This window comes from Alligator mississippiensis, chromosome 2 (genome assembly GCF_030867095.1).
Source record: "Alligator mississippiensis isolate rAllMis1 chromosome 2, rAllMis1, whole genome shotgun sequence".
Lineage (NCBI taxonomy): Eukaryota > Metazoa > Chordata > Crocodylia > Alligatoridae > Alligator > Alligator mississippiensis.
In genome coordinates, this window is record NC_081825.1 from 72,318,816 (window position 1) to 72,339,820 (window position 21,005).

At 39.5% G+C, this 21,005-nt stretch overlaps 1 protein-coding gene across 14 annotated transcripts in view; it reads right to left on the bottom strand.

Annotated features, from left to right (window-relative positions):
* The window catches only part of TENM3 (teneurin transmembrane protein 3), a 604,744-nt gene that overhangs the window by 23,844 nt on the left and 559,895 nt on the right, over window positions 1–21,005 (bottom strand). For all 14 annotated transcript variants that reach the window (XM_019481354.2, XM_014594830.3, XM_014594833.3 and 11 more), the window contains 3 exons: window positions 18,016–18,248; window positions 17,303–17,457; window positions 14,786–15,660 (listed from right to left, as the gene is read on the bottom strand). In XM_019481354.2, the coding sequence (XP_019336899.2) occupies window positions 14,786–15,660; window positions 17,303–17,457; window positions 18,016–18,248 (1,263 nt within the window). The remainder of the gene's footprint in view (window positions 1–14,785; window positions 15,661–17,302; window positions 17,458–18,015; window positions 18,249–21,005) is intronic.

The window sequence follows — 21,005 nt, forward strand, 5'->3', positions numbered from 1 at the left end:
GGTTAGGGTTGATATTGTTTATTAATGCGTCTCTATGTAGTGCACGCTTGCAGAATTGCTCCCTTAAATTTATTGTAAATTCTGTAACTCTCTTCTTTTACTGTTGCAACCCTATCAAGTTTCAAAAGTGAGCCACACTGGTTCTGGCACATCTCACATAAGATGACATTCAATTCAAATGCATTTGGGTATTTGTAGACTTGCTTTAAAGATTGGTTATGAATAGTAATGTTATTTGAGACAGCATATCAGAGAAATGAGGCATGAACATCTTTCGTAATATAGCCACATATAAATTTAATGGTTGAATGAATACTATTAGTATACTTAGTGAACATGTATTAGAAATATCTTCAGTGCATCTATCTGCTTATCAAGACTGAACAGAAAATTCATGGATCCTTTCCTGACTCCTTTTGTCAATAAACAGGTTTGTTTTGCAAGGCCAAGCTAAATAAAGTGAGAATATAAGGGAAAAGTTGAGAGTTTATCTTTAGTTAGCACACTGTACTGTTGGTGCTAGCGTACATATAACATGTTGAAGCATATTGAAAATCTAGCCTAACATGGCAATAAAGTGTTTCATGCAGTTTTGTTGAGACTATTAAGCTCCCATTTGCCTAGAGAGCAATTAGTTTTTAATGCTAAAAGCCAACATTCAGAAAAGAATGTGCAGGCACACTGTTGGTTCACAAATATGTTATTTTAATTGCACTTAGGCTAAAAGCAACAAGTTGTTTTGAATTTTCCCCAACCCTCGAGCAAGCAGCTCTAGGTCTACCATAAACAGAGACTAGACAAACTGTCATGATAGACTAGCACAGTTTCTTTGAAACACGCTCTGCTGTCTTGACTCCCATGCATTTCATTGCTGTCTACTTGGTTATAGGGATAAAGTGAACTGGTAATACACAAATACCTTAGGCTTCTAATTTCATTTTTACTATGGAAAGAAGGAACAGTTTTCAATCCTGTCATTTCCACTCCTGTCATGTTTCTTTTAATTAATGCGAAGTTACAGACTTGCAAGAGGCAGACAGTTTTATCTCTGAACTCCTTTTGCCTAACAAACTGAATCTCTTTCACGAATAACTCGATTGTTGAAAGAAAGAAATACAGTCTCTGCCCTTAAGTTATGTAGTTTGCCTCCTTTTTTCACTTTTTCATTGCCTTTGAGGTGCTTTCTCTGCTTTGATACCCTTTTCTGCTTCTTGTTTGTCATAAGCATCAGAGGGTGAAATAGACAGTTCCTGCTAGACATGAAGCAAGAAAAAAAAACCAAAAACCAAAACAGAAAACCAACAAGGGCACAGGGTGGGATGAGGAAAGAAATGATTTCTCTCATTTTATCTCCTATTTAGGCCATGCTCAGTCTAGCTGAAATATCTACTTCAGTTGTTCCCACACTTAAAATGCTTCATCTTTTTAAACACTGGTTTTAAGTATCACATATAATGCTCTTCTTTTTGTACACATTTATTTTAGGGCCTCAATTGGCTTAAGCATCCTTGGACTCCAAATAAAAATGCTTCAGGAAAATCTAAAATATTATATTGTATAACTTTTTTAAACATCTCAGGATGTTTAGAGAACAAATTAAAGAAATGCAATAAGAAAGCAATTACTTGACTTTTGCATTATGCAAAACACAAAAAACAAATATGTCAGAGCTCATAACTCTATATTTTGGTATGCCAGTGATTTGTGTTAACAGCTTGTCTTGTCTGATTTGAGTTCAATGTTCTTCTTTATTCTTGTCTGGAATATTGCTGAACATAAGCAAAAGCTGAGAGAGACTGGCATCCCTTTTCTTGTGCTTGCATTACAAACTGCAGTTTTGTTATTATTGCTGTATTTCATTGTGAAATGAAAGGGGAGTTTTCAATCTATATGCTGACATTTAGCTCAGTGAGACACGTGAACGAGTCAACTAAATAGGCTAGTCTTTGACAGCCGTAACTCATCTGCAAAGCAATTGGCACATTCTTAACTAAAATCACTAAGGAAACTTGCACCTCAGAATGGAGTTTAAAAAACCAGAATCGACACCTTCCATAAGACTGCTATCTCATTTGTGTGTGGAGAAGCTGCTGATGTACAGCACCTAAAACAAGCTGAAGTGCAGTGCTTATGCTTCAGTAGTATCTGACCCACCTTTACAGCCTGATCCGGAATGACTTGCAGATTGATTAGGTCTTTTAAACATTTTTTTAAAAATTTTTTTGCAACTGTGCCTGCTCTAGTGAGTCAATTACATGCCACTGCTTTGCTATTCGCCAAAACACTGCCAAATTTCCCAGTCACTACTTGCATTTCATCAGAGCGTACACATGCACTAAGGCAGTGCACTGTGATAAATTCCTCCAGGTTGTTAAATGTGGGTTCTGTCAATGTACATTTGTATATTGCCATTGCACATTTCTGACCAAAGAAGAACTCTTTAATTGTTGTTTCTGAATCAAACCTCATATGCTAAACAAACCTGAGAAAAATGAATGATGCCAACACTTTTCTCTAAAAGGGCCAGGGAAAGAGGAGAGCACTGTGGTATATGTAAAAGGATAGAAGGGCTGAATGGGATGCATAGAGATGTGGGAAGATTTCTTGGCTGGAAGTGAAGGCTTTAATTGGGCACCAGACATCAGCTCCAGGAGACCTCTCGCCCATCAGCAATTCTAGCCACTTCCAAGTGGGACTCTTGGATAGTCCTGGAAGTTGAGGACATCAAGTTGGCTGAAAACAAGAACATCTTATTCTGAGCTGGATCCTACACACCGAATGAAGGCAAAAGGAATCTTCAGATGACTTCAGTGCTCAGTGGATTAGGCCCTCTGTTAGGAAAGAAATCTGGATTGGCTGTAGAATCCAGAGCAACAAGAAAGGAAAACGGAAATCGTCTGGTTGCATCATAAGGTTGTATGACCATGCAGATGAGATGATATGCTAGTAACAAAGAAATTACTGAAGTTATTTTTCAGAATGAACAAGCTAGGCGTGAACTAGATTTTAGAAGCCTGAGGCCTATTAGGCTTTCTCTATAAGTTACACTTAAGATGTAGTTAACTAGTTAATGATGCCAGTTAACAGTTAGTCAGTTGTGACCCAGCTACACATTCAAACAATTATTAGGCTAGGGACAGAAGTTACACATAAACCAGCTTACGTAATCAGAAACTGGCTTATACCTGTAAAAGAACAGAAGTTCAGCGCATATAAACCAGTTTCAAAATGGCTGAAACTGGTTTAAGATAAACCCGAGTGAATTTAGTATCAGACTTAACTGATTTGGGTCAAATCGGTTTATGAAACTTCTGTCTCAGGCCCCTTCCTGGTTTAAGTTAAATCACAGTCCCCCAGGATCCCAGCATGCTTCCCATGGGTTGGGCTGGGCTGGGTTAGGCTGTGCTAGTTGCTCCAGCAGAGAAGGGGTAGGGGAAGAGAGGCAGACTCTGGCTGGGGTCTGCAGCCAGGGATGGGGGTTAAACTTCCTTTTCTTTTTCCAGCTGTGCTGGAAATCAGGGGTGTGTGAAATGGGCCATATCTGATTAGGATTCAGACTCAGCTTGAATCGGGGACAGTGCTTCAATTTGTTGATTCGGATCACTGTCCTGATTCGATTCAGCTGAATCTGAATCTGAGGATTTGATGCTGATTCAGAGAATCAGCGATTCGGCCGTAGACACAGCTTTAAATGTTTTTTTCTACATACTTTGAGGTACCAGGTGCTGGGGTGGATGGAGTGTCCCACAGGAGCGTGAGGAGCCCCCCGTGTGCTTGGCAGCAAACCCAGAAGTGGGGGGCTCTCATATACAGCTGGATGTTTAAGTGGTTAACAGTGCTATCACCTTCTCTTTAACCAACCTGTCTCCTGAGTGCTTTCCTAAACTTTACAGACATTACTTTACAGCCATCAACTTCTAATTTTCTTCGAAGTAATCAAGGCATATTTTACTTGCCCATGCTTGTAAGCACTCTGATAGTTCTGATATGTGTTTTCATAGTTACCATTTTGGTATTATTACCTACATAATGATTCCTCCTTTCTGTTTTGATTACGCAGCTTACCTTTAAAGACTAATATTCTATAAAGAAATCCTACAAGACTGAAAAATGAAAGAATAAAGTGAAAGCACATCAAATAAGGCACACTATTTTTATGCCTTGATACCACTGTGATTAGGTGCCCTATCAGTACTTTGGGAATGAGAGGTGTTTCTTTAGAGTTTTCATGTTGATGCCTACAGCACTGTTAATGGGCTTCTTTTTAACATGTTTACTTTGTTCCCTAAGCAGGCCAACTCTGAAACAGCAAGGAATTTTTTGCTGTTCATTACCAGGATAATTTTTCCCAGCACTGTAGTTTTTAATATTCTGTTTTATCATAATTATAAGACTTGCTATAATGTGTTAGTTTAGAGAGCTGCAAGATCACAGCGTGGATTCATAGTAAAAAAAGTAAAATATGTAAACCTTTAGGAAGAAAATTAAGGATGTTGTGTGTGTTTTAACAATTTATCTACTGAAAAAATATACAATCAGCGCAAGCTGCACTATCATTATTAAGTTCTCAAATATCATCTGTCGGATTCAGTCATGGTACATAATATTTACACATGCCCAAATGCAAGTTACACCTCTGTAGACAAGTACAATGAGAAGATTCCTGCCTGAAAAGAACACAGGCTGAATTTTCTGATCCACTGGGTTGACGTACAGATTGAACAAACATACATCCAGAGATCTGTCCTGGAGACTTCCTTCTGTGTAAGGTATATCTTTAACTGGTGAAAAGCAGAAGGTAGCAATTTTGCCACCTCCTGTTCCCTGCCCCCCCACTCATTTGAAATGCACTGCCTGGTCAAAAGAGGCATGGGGGGCAAGTTGAAGGGATAACAAGGAATAACGGCCACAAGTTGTTGGAGAGTAGGTTTAGATTAGACATCCATAGGAACTACTTCACAGTTAGGGCAGCTAGGATCTGGAACCGACTTCCAAGGGAAGTGGTGCTGGCTCCTACCCTGGGGGTCTTTAAGAAGTGGCTTGATGCCTACCTGGCTGGGTCATTTGAGCCCAGTTTTCCTCCTGCCCAGGCAGGGGGTCGGACCTGAAGATCTACAAGGTCCCTTCTGACCTTACTTCTATGATTCTATGAAGGTAGACAGAGGGCAGACAGTCAGAAAAGGGGTACTTATCTAGGACAGGGAAAGAAGCAAGAGTCTCAGATCTCCATGTACTTGGGGAGTGCCAGGTGGCCAAACACTTGATTTTAGGGTGTAACACTCATCATGTAATAAGACACTATCTCCACTCAGGGGGCTCCATGTATTTGTGTGGGGTGGGGGTGAGGGAGGTCTTTCTCACAGCTCTGTCCTGCTTTTAGGAAGATATATTTAAGTTGTTGCAATGAAGACTACATTCAGGTTTATCCCAAAATGGCATAAGAGCTTCTGCCAAAAACATCATTTAAAGCTTTCCCTACAATTACAATTTATGCCATTTTGGGCAAAGAATTAGGGATTTGTGGCTGGCAGAGGGCTTGTCACTTCCCACTCCCCACTGTAGGTCATTTTGAAGTGTGCCTTTATGGGATTTGAGGGGGAAAACATACGTAAGGCATTCAGGACTCAACCAGGGAGAGTTTAAAGGTGACTAGCATGCCTTCAGAGGTGTCCTTGGGAACAGTTGGAGGGTTAGAACTGGAGAGTGGATGCCAAAATACCTGTAGCACAAAAAAAAGGCAGAGAGGTTCTCTGGAGGCAAGTTGCTGCAGGCAAAGCTTAAATCTGATGCAGTACAAACCAAATGAAGTATATGAAAAAATGATGAACCCAGGATAAGGAACCATATGAGGAATAAGTTAAACAAGGCTTAAGCAAGAGTACTGGTGTGGGGGAAAAAGTGGGATTTTTAGATGTAAATGGAAAATGTTTTAAAAGTCATCAAAACAGAGTGATACTAGAGACAACTGACAAACCTAGTCATCTACAGTATATCCTCCTACCACTGTGGTAGATGTATAGCACATCATTCTAGTACACAGTGGGCATGCCTACATATGCTATTATTGCGCATGAATAAACTCTGGAGCTTACTGCTCCAGAGTTAATTGCTTCCAGGTACGCTGTGTGAATGTGCACCCAGGAGCAATTAACTCCAGAGCAATAAACTCCAGAGTTTATTCAAGCGCAGCATAGAGCTGGACTGGAGCAGTCCCAGCTGGCGGGGACTCAGGGGTCAGCCTGCCAGTCTGAGGTTGTCTCCCCCAGCTCAGCATGCTACGGATGGGCTGGCTTGGGCACAACGGTACTTCATTGTGGTGCTAGCCAGCAGGCAGCACCTGTACCAAAGCACCCTTGTGCCCTAGCCAGCCAGCCCCTCCGGTGTCAACATGTGCACTGCTGTGGATTAAATTAGTTTACTTCAGCGTAATAAAGGCGTACATGTAGATGCCGAGATGTTTACTGCACAGCTAATTGGTCAACTGCACACTAAACTCCTGTAGATGTGCCCAGTCTCATTCTAGATGAGCAGAGCCAAAGAATTCTTTCAGATTTTAGGTCTGCCTAGTATTTAAAGGACATTTTTTAGCTCTTACAGATATAATTGAATAACAAATAATTAAAAGCAATGTGGAACAAAAAGCCTTCTTCAAAAACTTATTAGCATTAAAAGAAACTGAACAACTCCTGTTTGGAACCGTGGGTATGTTTCACTTACTGAAGCAAAACGATGTGACATCATCTACCATCAATTAATTTCATTGAACTTTTATGTTATACTTAACATTACTTTAATTATGAAAATGTTAATGGAATATAAAATTCCAATGAATCACCAGTATCATGACACACAATTACGACTGCCTTAACAAATATTTGATAGTATCAAAACTAACTTCTTGATATTATCAAATTGAAACATGAAAGTCTACTTTTAAATTTTTTGCCACACAGAATTCAATTCAATTTGACTTGTTCACATCATATATTTCAATTTTTAACAAAACTGCACTTCTAACAATTTTGTTACCAGGTCTCCTACTCTCCTGGCTGTCCCTAGTGTTAATATGAGATGTGTAACATGGTCCGAAATGTCCATGTTGGCCTTCATCAGGAAGCGCATTAAGATGGAGGGAGAAGAAGATATTTTGTTTTCTTTCTGAAAATTTAATTTCCTTCTGAAATGTCTCTGCTGCTACTGCACTTCACTAGAATGCCAGCACTTCTGCCATATGTATGCCTGGCAAAATAAGTGAAGTCAGGGACTGCATCTCCCTCTGAATTGTACGGCACTGAGCAAAATACCAGCACACAACATGTTATTAATAGTAGTAAGACCCACAACAGCTAAAGCTTGGTACTCGGTAATCAAGCAGTTATGTGGATTTTACCTGGCACACTACATAAAAAAAATTAACTTAAGGATTTCACATTCTGCAAGATGTTACAACCTTTCTAAATTGGCTGGAATGCTTGTTAATTTAACAGTGGGAGCAGAGTAAACTTATAAGAGCTCTCCTGCTGCTAATGTCACTCTCTTTGATTTCCACTGGAATCCCTTGGAGACGAGATCTGAGCAGAAGAGAAAGGAGGGGAAAGAAAAGACAAATGAGCTCAGGGCATGGAATACCCACGGAGGAGCAGGATGGAACATCAAGAAGATACAAGCAGGGATTGGGAGGAAAACCACCTCTGGGACTGGAAAAGGCACACAGCCAAATGCGCCACGGAGAACTAGGGAAACTGGAACGAGTGAGGAAGGCCAGGGAGTCGATATTAAAATGTGAGGAAATGCAGCAGGAGGGAAAATTCTGAAGAGCCATTTGGATCTGGGAAGGCAGTAAATAAGACTAGAGAGGAGATGCATCTAGAGCCAGAGCCTGCTTGAAAGAAACTGGTACCCTGTGTGAACTTGTATTTTTTTGTTGGCCCCACTCCCAGTGCCCTTCCCCCCTGCCCTAACTCAGTGGCACTGCTGCAGGCAGAAGCAGACAGGCAGGGGCATGGGCCATGCGCAGTCCAGCGTAGAGGCAGAGCAGCATGGTACTGCCACTTGCACTGCTCGACCCGGCTCTTCTTGAGTGTGTGTGTGTGTATGTGTACATGCACGTGCGTGTAACACTGCCTGACCACAGTGCCCTGGGTGGTCACCTATGTCACCCACCCCTAAGGCTGTCTGAATTCTGTCTGGAGCTCAAGGAAGACCCTGCCCTGAAAGAAAGAGACAAGCAACAGGAAAGAAAATAGGAAGGAAGGAGACACTAACTGTTGGAACTGATCCATGGGTAGCAACAGACAAATCTTTCACAAGATAAGAGAAAACTAAAGATTAGCACAGGCTGTATACACCCTTAGAAGCAGCAAGGAGCTTGAAGAACATTCACAAGTTGATTGAAAGCAGTGGATACCTGCAATCAGACAGCACCAAGCCACCGAACTAGTTGCAAAATGGAAAGAAGAGAAAATATTTATGCAGTGTTAAGAATATCTAAACTAGTATATTTTGCTTAAGACAAAGGTTTTGTTGAGCTGCTTAGCATAGGACTGGAGGACAGGGGAGAACAATAGCTCTAAGCCATCTTTCCCAAAGCCTGGGTCAGTTTATTTTAAGTTATCCCTCAGGAAACCTATTACTAACTGCAGTCACTTGAAGGTGCTTTAGCCACACTTCCTCCTATCCCAACCAAATGCACTGTTGCTTTTCACCTTAGGTTTAGAACAATATAATGAATAGCAAAGAAGTTCTGAGTGCCATGCCTGAGCTGAGAATAAATATCATTTACCCCATCCCTTCTACCAGACAGCTTCCCTGAATGCAACAGTCCCCCAAATACAACAGCCAGTCTTTCCTCGAAGTCCAGGCCAAACAAAGTAAACTTCCATCATGTTGTGAAAGCAAATTGAATAGTTCAGACCAGAAACAGGAGGGCACTCTACAGGCATGCATCCTTGCAGTTAACAAACACACCCTGGAAGAACCCTCCTGGGCCATCAAGTCTTGCAGACAACCGCACCACATAATCCCTTTCATGAACTGGTCTTATCAGCGGCCCATTCTCTGTTGGATCTGGCATCAGTGTTTCTGCTGACTGTAACCATGGCAGTGGATCAGGATGCCAGCAGGTGGCGTACAGCCAACTGCACTGGCTTTCTGCCATGCTGGGATTCTCTGATGCCAAAGGAATCCCCACCCGTTCCACTAGGACAGTTTTACAGCTGCTTTATAGCTTGAGAAGGCCAAGGACCTAGTCTAATGATTTCAAATAATATCTCTGTTGAGGTTCCAGAACTGATGCTGTGTGTCATCAGAACTATCTGGTGTACCTTTGAAATCAGTGCTTTTTTGAGGACTTGACTGTTGTCCCTACCATTAACTGCTTACATGTCAAGATTCTGCTAAGTGTCAAGAAATAAAGTTCTGTAAAGTCTTCTGCCTTTACAATTACAAGGGGTGGGGGGGTTACAAAATGTTTAGGGCCTGTCAAGAACGTAGCTTTAAATATACTTTCAATTTGATGAACCTAAGTCCTAGTTACTCCTTCTGGTATAATTTATGGTCTTAAACATTGGTAAACAGTCAGTTAATGGGGCATTTTAAGTCTCTCTCAGCTAAATCAGATTCATCTGGCAAACACTGTCACTTACAGGCACCCACATAGATCTGACATTCCATGGAGGGTTTTGCATCCCAGCTACATAAATGGCTTACACAGATTCATTTGAGGGCTAATAAAAGGTTTCACACACACGTTACTGATAATAGTTTGCAGGAGCATTTCAAAATAATTGAGGAAATATACTCGTTTTGCATATTTGGTTTAGCTCAAAATGTGCAATGGAATAGAAACTGCTTGTATAGAAATGATGCAATATATATGTATCAGCAAAACAGCACCTCGCCTAAAAATGTAAAATGGTTAGAAAAATAGTTCTGAGGCATCTACACAAACAGCCATACTAAAATAGAATTAATCACTGAAATCAGTGGTGCAAAACTTTTGCGCTGTGGGGTGGATTGGCTGCCAGATCCCTCTGCAGGTTGGATCCACCAACTGATGGGCCAGATCCAGCTGTGGAGCGCTGCATAACCCAACTTTGATCCACCTTTCTGGGGCAGGGCAGAGCATCCCCAATCTGAAAGTGCATTTGGGGGGAGGGGGGAGAGGGGGAAGCGGCACAAAGAGCAGCCCAGTCCTGCTCTCAATCCCAAACCAGATGCACACAGCAGGGGTGGGGCAGCCCTAATCTGACTGCATGGTGGGGGTGGGGAACAGACTAGCCCTGATCTGGAGGTGTGGGGTGGTAGGGGACCCAGTCCTGATCCTACTGCATGGCAATGGCCCAGGCAAAGCTGAATCCAGCCGTGTCTCATAGCTCTGTGGGCTGGAGGTTGAACACCCTGATTTAAAACATTAGTTAAAACAAGATGCATTTATAATTTAATATATACATCATCATTGAGTTACTTCCTTTTCCCAGTTCAGATTGCTCATGTTTGGTTTTATAACTATAAGGATGGTGGCTGTTTTGATCGCTATTCTATCTTAACATGATTTAAAATAAGTACCTTAGGTTGGCTATTATCTTAACGTAGCTAAGTATTAATTTGTAGAGAGACATTAAAAAAATATTTTTCATGTGAAATGCATTTTTTATCAGATGATCTTTCCCCTGATTTCTTGATTTAGCAAGGTGTTAAGAATTTCAAGTTGTAATTATGGAAAAAAATGAGACTAATGAAAACTTTATTAAAAAAATATTACTTTAACAAAAACTAAAATGCTGAAATATAAAACAGGCAGTTTATCTGCTGTATTGCAGTCATTAATAGCATGGACATTTAATATTAATATTGTGTAATAATCAACATATGAATTGTGGCAAAAAAAATTACAGGCCTAATGAATTCAAACGTGCCTTGTTTGCATATTGATATCTATAGCTGCATGCATGCAAATCAGACACTGTGCAAGGAAAAATGGGAATAGAGAATAGAAATATTTTTTTCTGGCATAGTAGCCTTACATTTCTCCATGAAAAGACGCTTCTTAAAATCTTTTTGCGTGTGATGTTTGGAATGATTTGTTCAATAGGAAAATGTGAAAAGAAATAAATTGTAGTGCTGAACACTGTCAGGGCAATTGGTCTGATCATCAAAAACAAAATTTTGCTTTCAGTATATATCATGGGACAGAAATCAGCAATTAAATCCTTATGGGGTAGAGCCCAGTCATGCAAATGGATCTGAACATGAGAACTATTACACTCTCTTGGAGGCGTTTGCAAAATTGGGCCCAAATACTGATCTTCTAGTCATAACAGTCACAGTGGTTTTTCTTACTTCTGTGGTTTCAAAATACATGGCAGAACCTGTCGCCAGACAGCTGCTTAGAAAACTTCTGTTCTGTTGGAAATTCCAACATTTCAAAATTTGTTTACACTCTGAATTCACAGGGGGAAAAATGAACTTAAAATTTACCATAGAATGGAATTCCACAGAAGTTTCATTGTCACAATATTTCATTTCAATATCAAAACATTTTTTAGCATAAAAAAGTAAATATAATCTACACGTAGGTAAAAACAAAACCTAACAATAAAGTCAAAAGAAAATGCTTTGGCATTATTAAAGCAGAAGGAGAGTCAAAATGATTAATTTCACAACCTTTTCCAAAAACCAAAATTATCAAACTTGCTGTTCCTGAAATTGGAACACTTTTGTTTCTAAATCTAAACTGCATATTGCAAAGCAATGACATCTGCTGTTAATTGTTCTTTCAACTGGCCTTCACCATAAACATAATTACACAGAGACTAAGATACAAACCTATGCTGCAAAACTCTTTAAAATTCAGGCCGTAACTGACAGAAGTTGGGGTTTAGGAAGGTAAGCAGGAAGTCAGATTCGCTAACAAAAAATCAGCAGCCAACAAAGTGAAAAGGATACCTCTTTGTTATTTCTGTTCTGACGGCTATCAAAATGGTCTTGTTCCTATCTACTTTTTCTTTAAAGGGAAACAGTGAACTCTAAACTTGTATTTTGTGGGTTGTATGTGACTATGTATTTACTTCTATAAAATACCATATGCATTTTTAAAGAATATTGATTTGGCAAAAAAAATGCTGTGCTCTTCTGAGCTTTCACACTCTATAGGTCTACACATTCAGTGAAGTCTGTCTTTTCAGTAGCAACCTTATTTCTATGTTGTGGATGGGTGAAAAGGCTTAGCCCACACTGTAATTATTTCAGTTAAGCAATTCTAATGAGACTTTAGAGTGAGGTAATTGCTTATAAACTGCATAAGCAACAGCATGGAATTAGTACTAATACATACTGAAGGGAATAGCCTGCCCTTTTAGTGTCAGAGCACAAGGGTTCTTCTCCATTAGCCAGCTGGACATTCCTAAGGCAGACAAGAATGTCTGCATGGAGGAGGATCAGATGTGAAAAGATGGCTGTTTACTGAATCAGTAGATCAGAAATGATTAATTTAATGAAATGTTTTACCCACAATTCTACTTGTGATGCAAGAAGTAGAAGTATGAGCCACTTGATTTTGAATACAACCTTTTTTGGAGATTGAATGGAAGCCATTGAAGTACATTCAGCAACTAATGAAATCACAATAGGCACATAATAATTACAAGTAACATGGGGAGAAATTACTGCTAGAATTAAAACACTGGGTTGTCTGTTATTCAAAAAGAATGCCAGTATGGTAAGGATGCCATCTGTACCCAGCAGACGTACTTGTTTCAATAAGAAAACTTACTATGTCCCAAATCTGTTACACAAGAAGCATTCAAGTTAAAATTGCATTTGCTGTCATTGGAGAGGGATAACCACTTGCAGTCAGCTTAAAGCTTTGCTTTGTTCTCGCAGTTAAAAGGACATTTTTAACTTGTGACAACAAGAATGCATTCCCTACTGAATGAACAGCTTCTCATTCCACTGTGTCCTCACTATTTCTACATCTTTCTGGCAGGACCTGAAAAGATATGCAATGAGGTGTCAATGCACAATTAAATATTACAGGCATGCACTAATGTTCTGGGAATGTGCCGACTTTGAAAGCTCTGCCAACCTACAGATTACTGTAAGAATGCTTTAAAACTGGCAGCAATTTTGTTTCACCTGCTGCCTTTGTTAGGGATCAGCATTTCTAGCCGCATCTCCACTTCAGGACACAATGCGCAGGGAAGCAGCACCTGCTGCTCTCATGCTTCTGATGGCCATACACAAAGGCTGGAGTGTAGGTACAGGTGCTCCAGTTCCTCCCTCTGACTGCCTCAGCCAAACGTACGCAGACATAAATGCAAAGTTATCTCAGAGCACAGATGTCTGGCTTTGCAGCCATTGCGTGACACCAGCACTTTGTTTTCTTTATCATGTGAACTGTCTTGAAAGCTATTTGTAGGCCCTGAACTTGGTAGCAGTTGTTGTTAGGTTTCATCCTAAAGGTATGAAAGAGTAAAAAAGAAGGGGCCAACTAGTTTTCATCATGCCCTTTGGAGTTCACAGTACCTTGATTGAGACCCCCTACCACTTTTCTTCTTTAGGTCTACTATTTCTCCTTCCTCCAGTCTCATACATATTTTTTGCTACATTAATAATCATCAATGGCCCCCTTCTCTGAACTTCTGTATCTCCACTATTTCTGTGCTGAGGTGAAGTGTATTTTTTAATGTATTTTCCAATTCATAAATAAGATTAAAAAAACCTTCATGAATTAATTAGAAAATAAGGGGTTTTCCTTTAAACAAAACTGCTGTATTTAAATTGTAAGTTTATTAACATGTGCTGTGTGTATCACGCTTTATCTTAGTTTATTTATGAGATAAAACTGTCTGCAGGAAAACAGGTTTTGAACTCAATGGTACCGCTGGTACCCAGTGGTACAAAATGTCATGACCTCTTCCTGTCAGTGTAATCTAGAATTCTGTAAGCCCTTTTGATAAGCTGCCTATTTATTATAAATGGACACGAACAACATGATGATTATAAGATCTGGAAACCAGTTCACCTTTTTCAAACTTTTAAAACTTAGCAAAAAAACAAAAAAAAGAAGAAAATCACAGTTCATGATTGTTCTCTAATCTTTCATCCTTGTGCTATTTCCTGTGTACTTTGCTGACCCCTGGGTCTTTCTGAACTTTCAGTAGTTTCTTTCCATAGGAATGATATTTTCACCTGTGACCCACACTTCTTTCATCACAATCTCTGCTCACGATCCCTCTCTGGGAAAGCTAGCTGTTTTATCCATCAGAACCTGCATGCATGTTCTCTACTTTCTGGCAAAAGACGCATTTCACAGAATTCTTCCCATTAAAAGACTGAACAGACAACCTTGGGCACTAGAGTAAATTTAGGACAGTGACTTAGTATTTACTATAGCTCCAACGTGACGCTAATGAGCAACAGGAGAGAGAACTCTAGATTTTTAATGCAAAACTATAAAACCTTGTTTGCCTGAGTTATCACTCTCTGGATGAAAGTATACTGCTGGTTCGTAATTATTTTTATTAAAGTATAAAATATAGATTCAGAATCATCAATCTAAGATTGTTTTTCAGATTAAAGGTAGGTAGGCGTCAGACCAACAAAGACAGTAGAGGAATGAAAATTGTTGTTTGTGTTATGTAGGCGTCAGACCGATAAAGACAGTATAGGAATGAAAATTGTTGTTTCTGTTAGCAGTACTGTTTTTAAAATTAGAGTCCAAATCATGACAATATGTAGATTAAGTGAAGGAGAAATCATAAAACTTGGTATTTTTTGTACTCACTCAAAAAAAGTGGTCCATCCAGTCTCATCACTTTTAGTTGCCAGAAGTCCACTGTTGCCATGGTAAGTAAATAAAACAAGCTCCAGTCCTTGGGCAGTCATACTTTTCAAACATCCATTGGTGCCTATAGTTAACCAGATCACTTGGTTATCAGGAGATACCACTCTCACTGGCATCCGGTTGGGATCCCGTCTTATACGAAGAGTATTCCCATTGCTATCTGTCACTGCAGTAATATCATTATCATTACTGTAGCTGAAGTTGTACAGATAGTCTCCAGTGACTAAGCTCACAGTGTACTGGTGCGTACCATTTACATCAAAGATATAGAGCTCTTGATCAGTTGGAGAAGCAACTTCATAAAAGTTCACTGAATTCAGCAAAGGTTTGTTTTTTGACACAGCTCGTATCCGAATGTTTCCAAGATCAGCAATATACAACGTGCCATCTGGAGACACAGCTAGGGAGGAAGGGGCATTCAGTTTGGCATCTTTAGCGTAGCCATCACCGTTTTGGTAACAGTCACAGTTGACATCGTTTTTGCAATCACACTCTGAAGGTATTCCAGCAACCAGAGAGATCTCTCCATCAGTTGTCACTTGTCTTATCCTGTTGATCTTTTTTTCATCAGTTTCTGTAATGTAAAGTACTCCATTGTAGGATACTGCAATAGCTGTTGCTGATTCTAAAGTGGTCTGTACAGCATGCTTTCCCACAGAGTACTCCACTCCAGGAACTTGGCAATGCATCGGCCTCCCAGCAGCAATACGGACCTGACGGTTTTCAGTAATTTGCAAAACTACATTGTTATCTAAAACGTAAATGGAGTTATCCATTGGATTGATTGCTAGATCTGTGGGCCACTCCAGACGTACCTTAACAAAGAAAAGGGTTTCATTAGGTCAGTTAACTTGGGTTCAGTGAAACTGGCTTGCTCAACTAAATTTAACATGTGTTTAGATAATACTTTAAGGGTGTTTCTAATTTGACAGATCAGACTAGACACATCTTTTGAAAATGAATATTGCAAAATACACCTTTTGGGTGGGGGGGGTCAAAGTATAGATCTTACAAAAACATGCACTGGATTTATAGGCAAGAAAGACAGTTAAAAAGTATGGGCAACTCCAAGAAATACATATCAAGGGAATACATACTTATTCTGTATATGCCTATCTATAATCAGATAATAAGAAATAAACAGTCTCCAAATTTACTTTCCAAATTGTGAAGTCCTGTATTGGGATCATACTTTCAGTCACAGTAAAGTTCCTTCATATAAGTACAAGCCCCCTGGGACTAATAAAGAAGGTTCTTAGTAGGCGTGTGTGAAATGGGCCGTATTCAATTTGGATTTGGCCCAAATGATTTGATTAGTTGATTCGGATCACTCTCCCCAGTTCAATTTGGCTGAATCCGAATCTGAAGATTCGATGCTGATTCGGAGAATCAGCGATTCAGGCATAGACACAGCTTTAAGTGTTTTTTTCTACATACCTTGAGGCGCAGCTCATGAACACAGATGTTGGGGCAGATGAAGCGTCCCACAGGAGCGTGGGGGGCCCCCCCTGCATCCTCGGCAGCGAACCCCAAAGTGGATTGGAAGCATTTCTAGTTCACTTCCGGGTCTGCCGGGGAGCACGCAAGGGGGCCCCCCCCATACCTCCTCCGGCTTGGCGATTGGCCATGGGGGGACCCCAGGTGCTCCCTCAGATCCAGGAGGCACCAGCTGCTGAGCTGAGGGGGCATGGGGGAAGGCCCTTGCGCACCCCCTGGCGGACCCGGAAGTGGACCAGAACTGCTTCTGGTCCACTTCTGGGTCTGCTGCTAAGTGCACTGGGGAGCCCCCCATGCTCCTGTGGACCGCTCCATCCACCCCAGCATCTCAGCATTCACGAGCCGCCTGGGACCTTGAGGTACGTAGAAAAAACATTTAAAGCTGTGTCTATGTCTGAATCATCGAATCTTTCCGAATCTGTCCGAATCTATTTGGAGGGTTTCAATTTAAATTGGAGAGATTAAAGGGTCTCCTGATTCAAATCTGATTCAGAGATGTGGCCACTGAAACAGGCCGAATCTCCACCCTGTTGAATCAGCAACTGAAGCTTTGCACAGTCCTAGTTCTTAGTGCTCCAGAGTGTCCTAGCTTTCACACTAATAGACGAAGGACTTTAATGGCTCAGTTGTTTTAAAAATATCAGCATGCCAATAGTGTTCTAATATATTTGCTATTCCACTGGTATTTTATTACTGTACTTAATATTTCTTGCTGATAATTATATTGTTCTGTTCCATAATTAACTTCGTGCACAGAAAAAACTGAATACAGCAGTATTTATTGGCTAGTAGAATACACTGAAATTTATTCCATTGGAATAAAGTTTCTTATTTAAAAATGTGTTAAACATATAAATATCCAATTATGTTCCACCTGATTTTATTGTAAGTAGCAACTAAGCTTTGCAAGGGAACCTAATCTGAATCCCCACTTCCAAAGTAGCAGCATTTTAAAAATACCTGGCTGATGTGCATGCTAGTATCACACGTTAGAGGCCGTGCTGAGGTTAGATCATTGGAGCCAAGCAAAGTTGATATTATTCCATTTTGATCTACTTTTCTGATCATGGTCCCATCAACGAAGTAGATTAATCCATTCTTGTCAATTGCTATTCCTTTAGTCAAGAGAAACAGATCTTAGTTTTATTGCACTAGCAGTTTATTTGTCATCTTTACTAGCTAGCAGCAAAATGTTAGTGAATGGGTTTTTGCAAATTAAAGATGGTAAACAGGTCTTAGAAAGTATGTGATATAACCATTTATAAACATACACAACATAATAACTAAAATTTACTGTACAAGCTACACTCACTGACTACATATATGGTTCTACAAATAGTAAAATGAGAGGTGCCTGGTATTTTAGTTTACCCGAAAAACAGTATAAATGGGCATGCTCCATTATAATTTTTAAGTCTTTGGCTATAATTGATTAAATATACATTTTTATGATAGTTTGAAAACTGGTGCACAACACTGAATGCCAGACAGTTGTGGTGAAATCAACTTTGTCCATTTTCAGCTTCATTTTCTTTGACCCATCTACAAAAACAAGATGAAAAGCAGCTTCACAGAAGCACAGTTGTGAGTAAAGAGTGAAGCCCACTGTTACATAGACTTAGGCACCAACCCTGTATTTTCTTTTCTTATCATGAATTGATAACTTCCTTTACCTTTGGGACTCATGAGAGTTGCCTCCACAGCTTTGCCACCATCACCGCATCTTGCCTCATCAAATGGAAGGCACTGCTCTCCAGTTCCTGCTACTATATCAGCATTTTTTGTTAGATCTTTTGCACCAGTGAGTGACTTTGGCCGATAAATTCTGCGTGTATTTGTGTCAGAAACATACAAATCTCCTGTGACTGGGTCGGTTGCAAGGTAGTATCTGTGAGCTGGGTTGCTGCTGTAAAATGAGATCACATATTTAAACATAAAGGAGGTCTCGGAGTCAAACACAGAGAAATAAATTACACATAAGACAGTTTCAATTTACAGAAGGATTGCAACATACTGGACCTAAAAAGAATAAAAGCAGTTCCCAATTTCAATTACAAATGGCTCCTCTCTCTGAACTGGACAAAAACAAAGCACTGGATTCTTAAAACACTCAGCCATTTGGATCATGATTTTGATCCAAGATTTTGCAGCATAACCAAGTCTCTGGCTTATATTTAGTCACTGTTATCTTCATATACTTTTTATTACAATTTATATAGGGCTGCTGGGGTGCATGGTTTATATTGTTCATAAACAGATAAGACAGGATTCATATTATTACTTCATAAGCCAGAGATAAGACCTCTTTCACAGTACTGGGTTAATCCATTACTCTCTAAGGCGTGATATGCATGATTTAACACATTAGGGAACGTCATCTTTGTCATCACAGCCCTGAGTGCAATTCTTCTTTTCTTCTCAATACAGTGTCAGATTTCAAATTACTATATATTTTGGCACAAAACCACTACCTCTTCCAGCATATACTTCATTACAGTGAAATCATATATTGCTAACCAGGAACATACACTTTGCTGTTCTTGTGGTACCACATCATTGAGAATTACTGTCTTTTCTGCCCTGCTGGTGGGAATAAAAAAACACTCTGGAGAGTACCCCTCTTGGTTGATATATCATGATGTAGAAACTTAACCTGCTTCAGTTTGGATTCTTGACCTGATTTACAGCAGTAAGAACTAAAATGAGGTCATTCAAGTACAGGAGGCAATTTCTGATCGCCTCGTAATGGACTGAGTCTGTGCCAGAAAAGTCGGTTCCATTTCTGATGTTTGCAAATGCACCGCTAAAACATATCTACCAGTCTTGGAGATATCTAAACATCTGTTCACAGAATGTAATGCCTCACATTTTGTAAATAAATAACTGTGTTAATGTAACACATTTTATGTACTGCCACTTGCAAAAGCAAGAGAGACCCATGTGAACAAGTTGTGAACAAATTATGTCTTTTAGCGGGGACAGCTTTTTATAGCTATCTGCTTTAAAATATAGACTACTGTGCCACATACATAATATTGTCTTTGGATGTAAGAGTTTACACATCTTGGCTCAGAGGAAAGAAATCAAATGAATAGGCAAATGACATTAAAATGTGCAGTACTTAACACCTTTTGTAGTAGCCTCCATTTCAGAATTGAACTTTATACAGCACAGCTAAGAGAATTACGTAGATGTTTACATTAAATGTGTGTTAATTTCATAAAGCACCAAATTAACTGCTGAAAGAGACTTGCGAGACTTTTTTAACTTACACGGAGCGGATTTTTATACCAACGTTATTTGATATGCAAAGTATTTATCACTGTTTGACATGTGAATTAAATTGTACTGATTTACGTAATTACTTTGGCTGTTAAGAAATATCTTTACATTTGGAATACGTTGAATAACACAAAATACATCTGAAGTGATTATTTAGTGTGTTTGTAAATGATGGAGTAGAGCAGGGGTGGGCAATTATTTTGGGCAGAGGGCCATTTACTGAGTTTTGGCAAGCCATCGAGGGTCACATGACAGGTAGCCAGGGGCATATAAATATTAATTTTCTAAATTTTTTACGGGTCCTGCGGGCCAGGTAGAATGGCTTGGCAGGCCACATCTGGCCCATGGCCCGAATTTTGCCCACCCCTGGAGTAGAGAATCCTTAAATTAATAATTGAATATACATACAACATAATATTTTCTGTTTTAAGCAGGAAAAAGCTATTCTTATATAAAGCTATCCTTTATAAATGAGAAAGCTGTTTCTAATTTTGAAACAACAAATTCTAACTGTAACAATGATTTGGTATATTTCTTCTTAGCCAAGCTAACAAGTACATTAATTAATACAATATTAAATGGATGGTAATCTGAAGGTGCTTTTTATTCTTGAGAAAATAGTCAGCTGTGGAGTTAGTTCAGTTAGGTTATGCTGTGAGAGCTGTTAGATGAAAATGTCTAAAGGCAGAATATTTTTGAGACATACCTGATTTGCATTTAGTATTTATTTGTAATAGAAATCTCAAAAGTTGAATATTGGGGCTTAATTTTGCCATAGGAACACCAATGGTTAGTTCACAAGAGCAAGGCACAATTCAAGGATTTACGTAATATATGAAAAAGTTTACAATTAGTAACCAGGCTACAGGGATTTGCATGCTATATGGAGCAGCTGAAAGCAGTAGAAACCGAAGTACATGGTCCCCTGGGGAAACTGATTGGCTACTTAGATCATTTTATTTCATTGTAATTTACAATAATAGTAAGGTCCTATCTTAGACCAGCAAAACCAGAAAAGAAAATCTAAATTCAATTACTTCCTAACCTATTCAGCATAGCCCAAATCATGGTAGGAGGCTCTGAAGAGCGTGCAATCATGCACCATGGGCTGCTATATATAGCCTCAGTATGAATTAATGTGGCTTAACTTCTACTTGCTTTACTTTACAAAGTTATAATAAAAATATTTTTTTAAATTATATTTTAAACAACAGACTGAAGCCTAGCCATTACCTCTTCACTGCAGCCTCCTCACTATCCTGACTTTGTCGCCCTTCCCTGTTCTTTCAGTCTATATAAAATCAGAATGAAGTGTTAGGTGTTGCTACCAATGTTGTCAACAATTATGTTGCTAAAATTATCTTCCTCCTCCTGCCTCTTA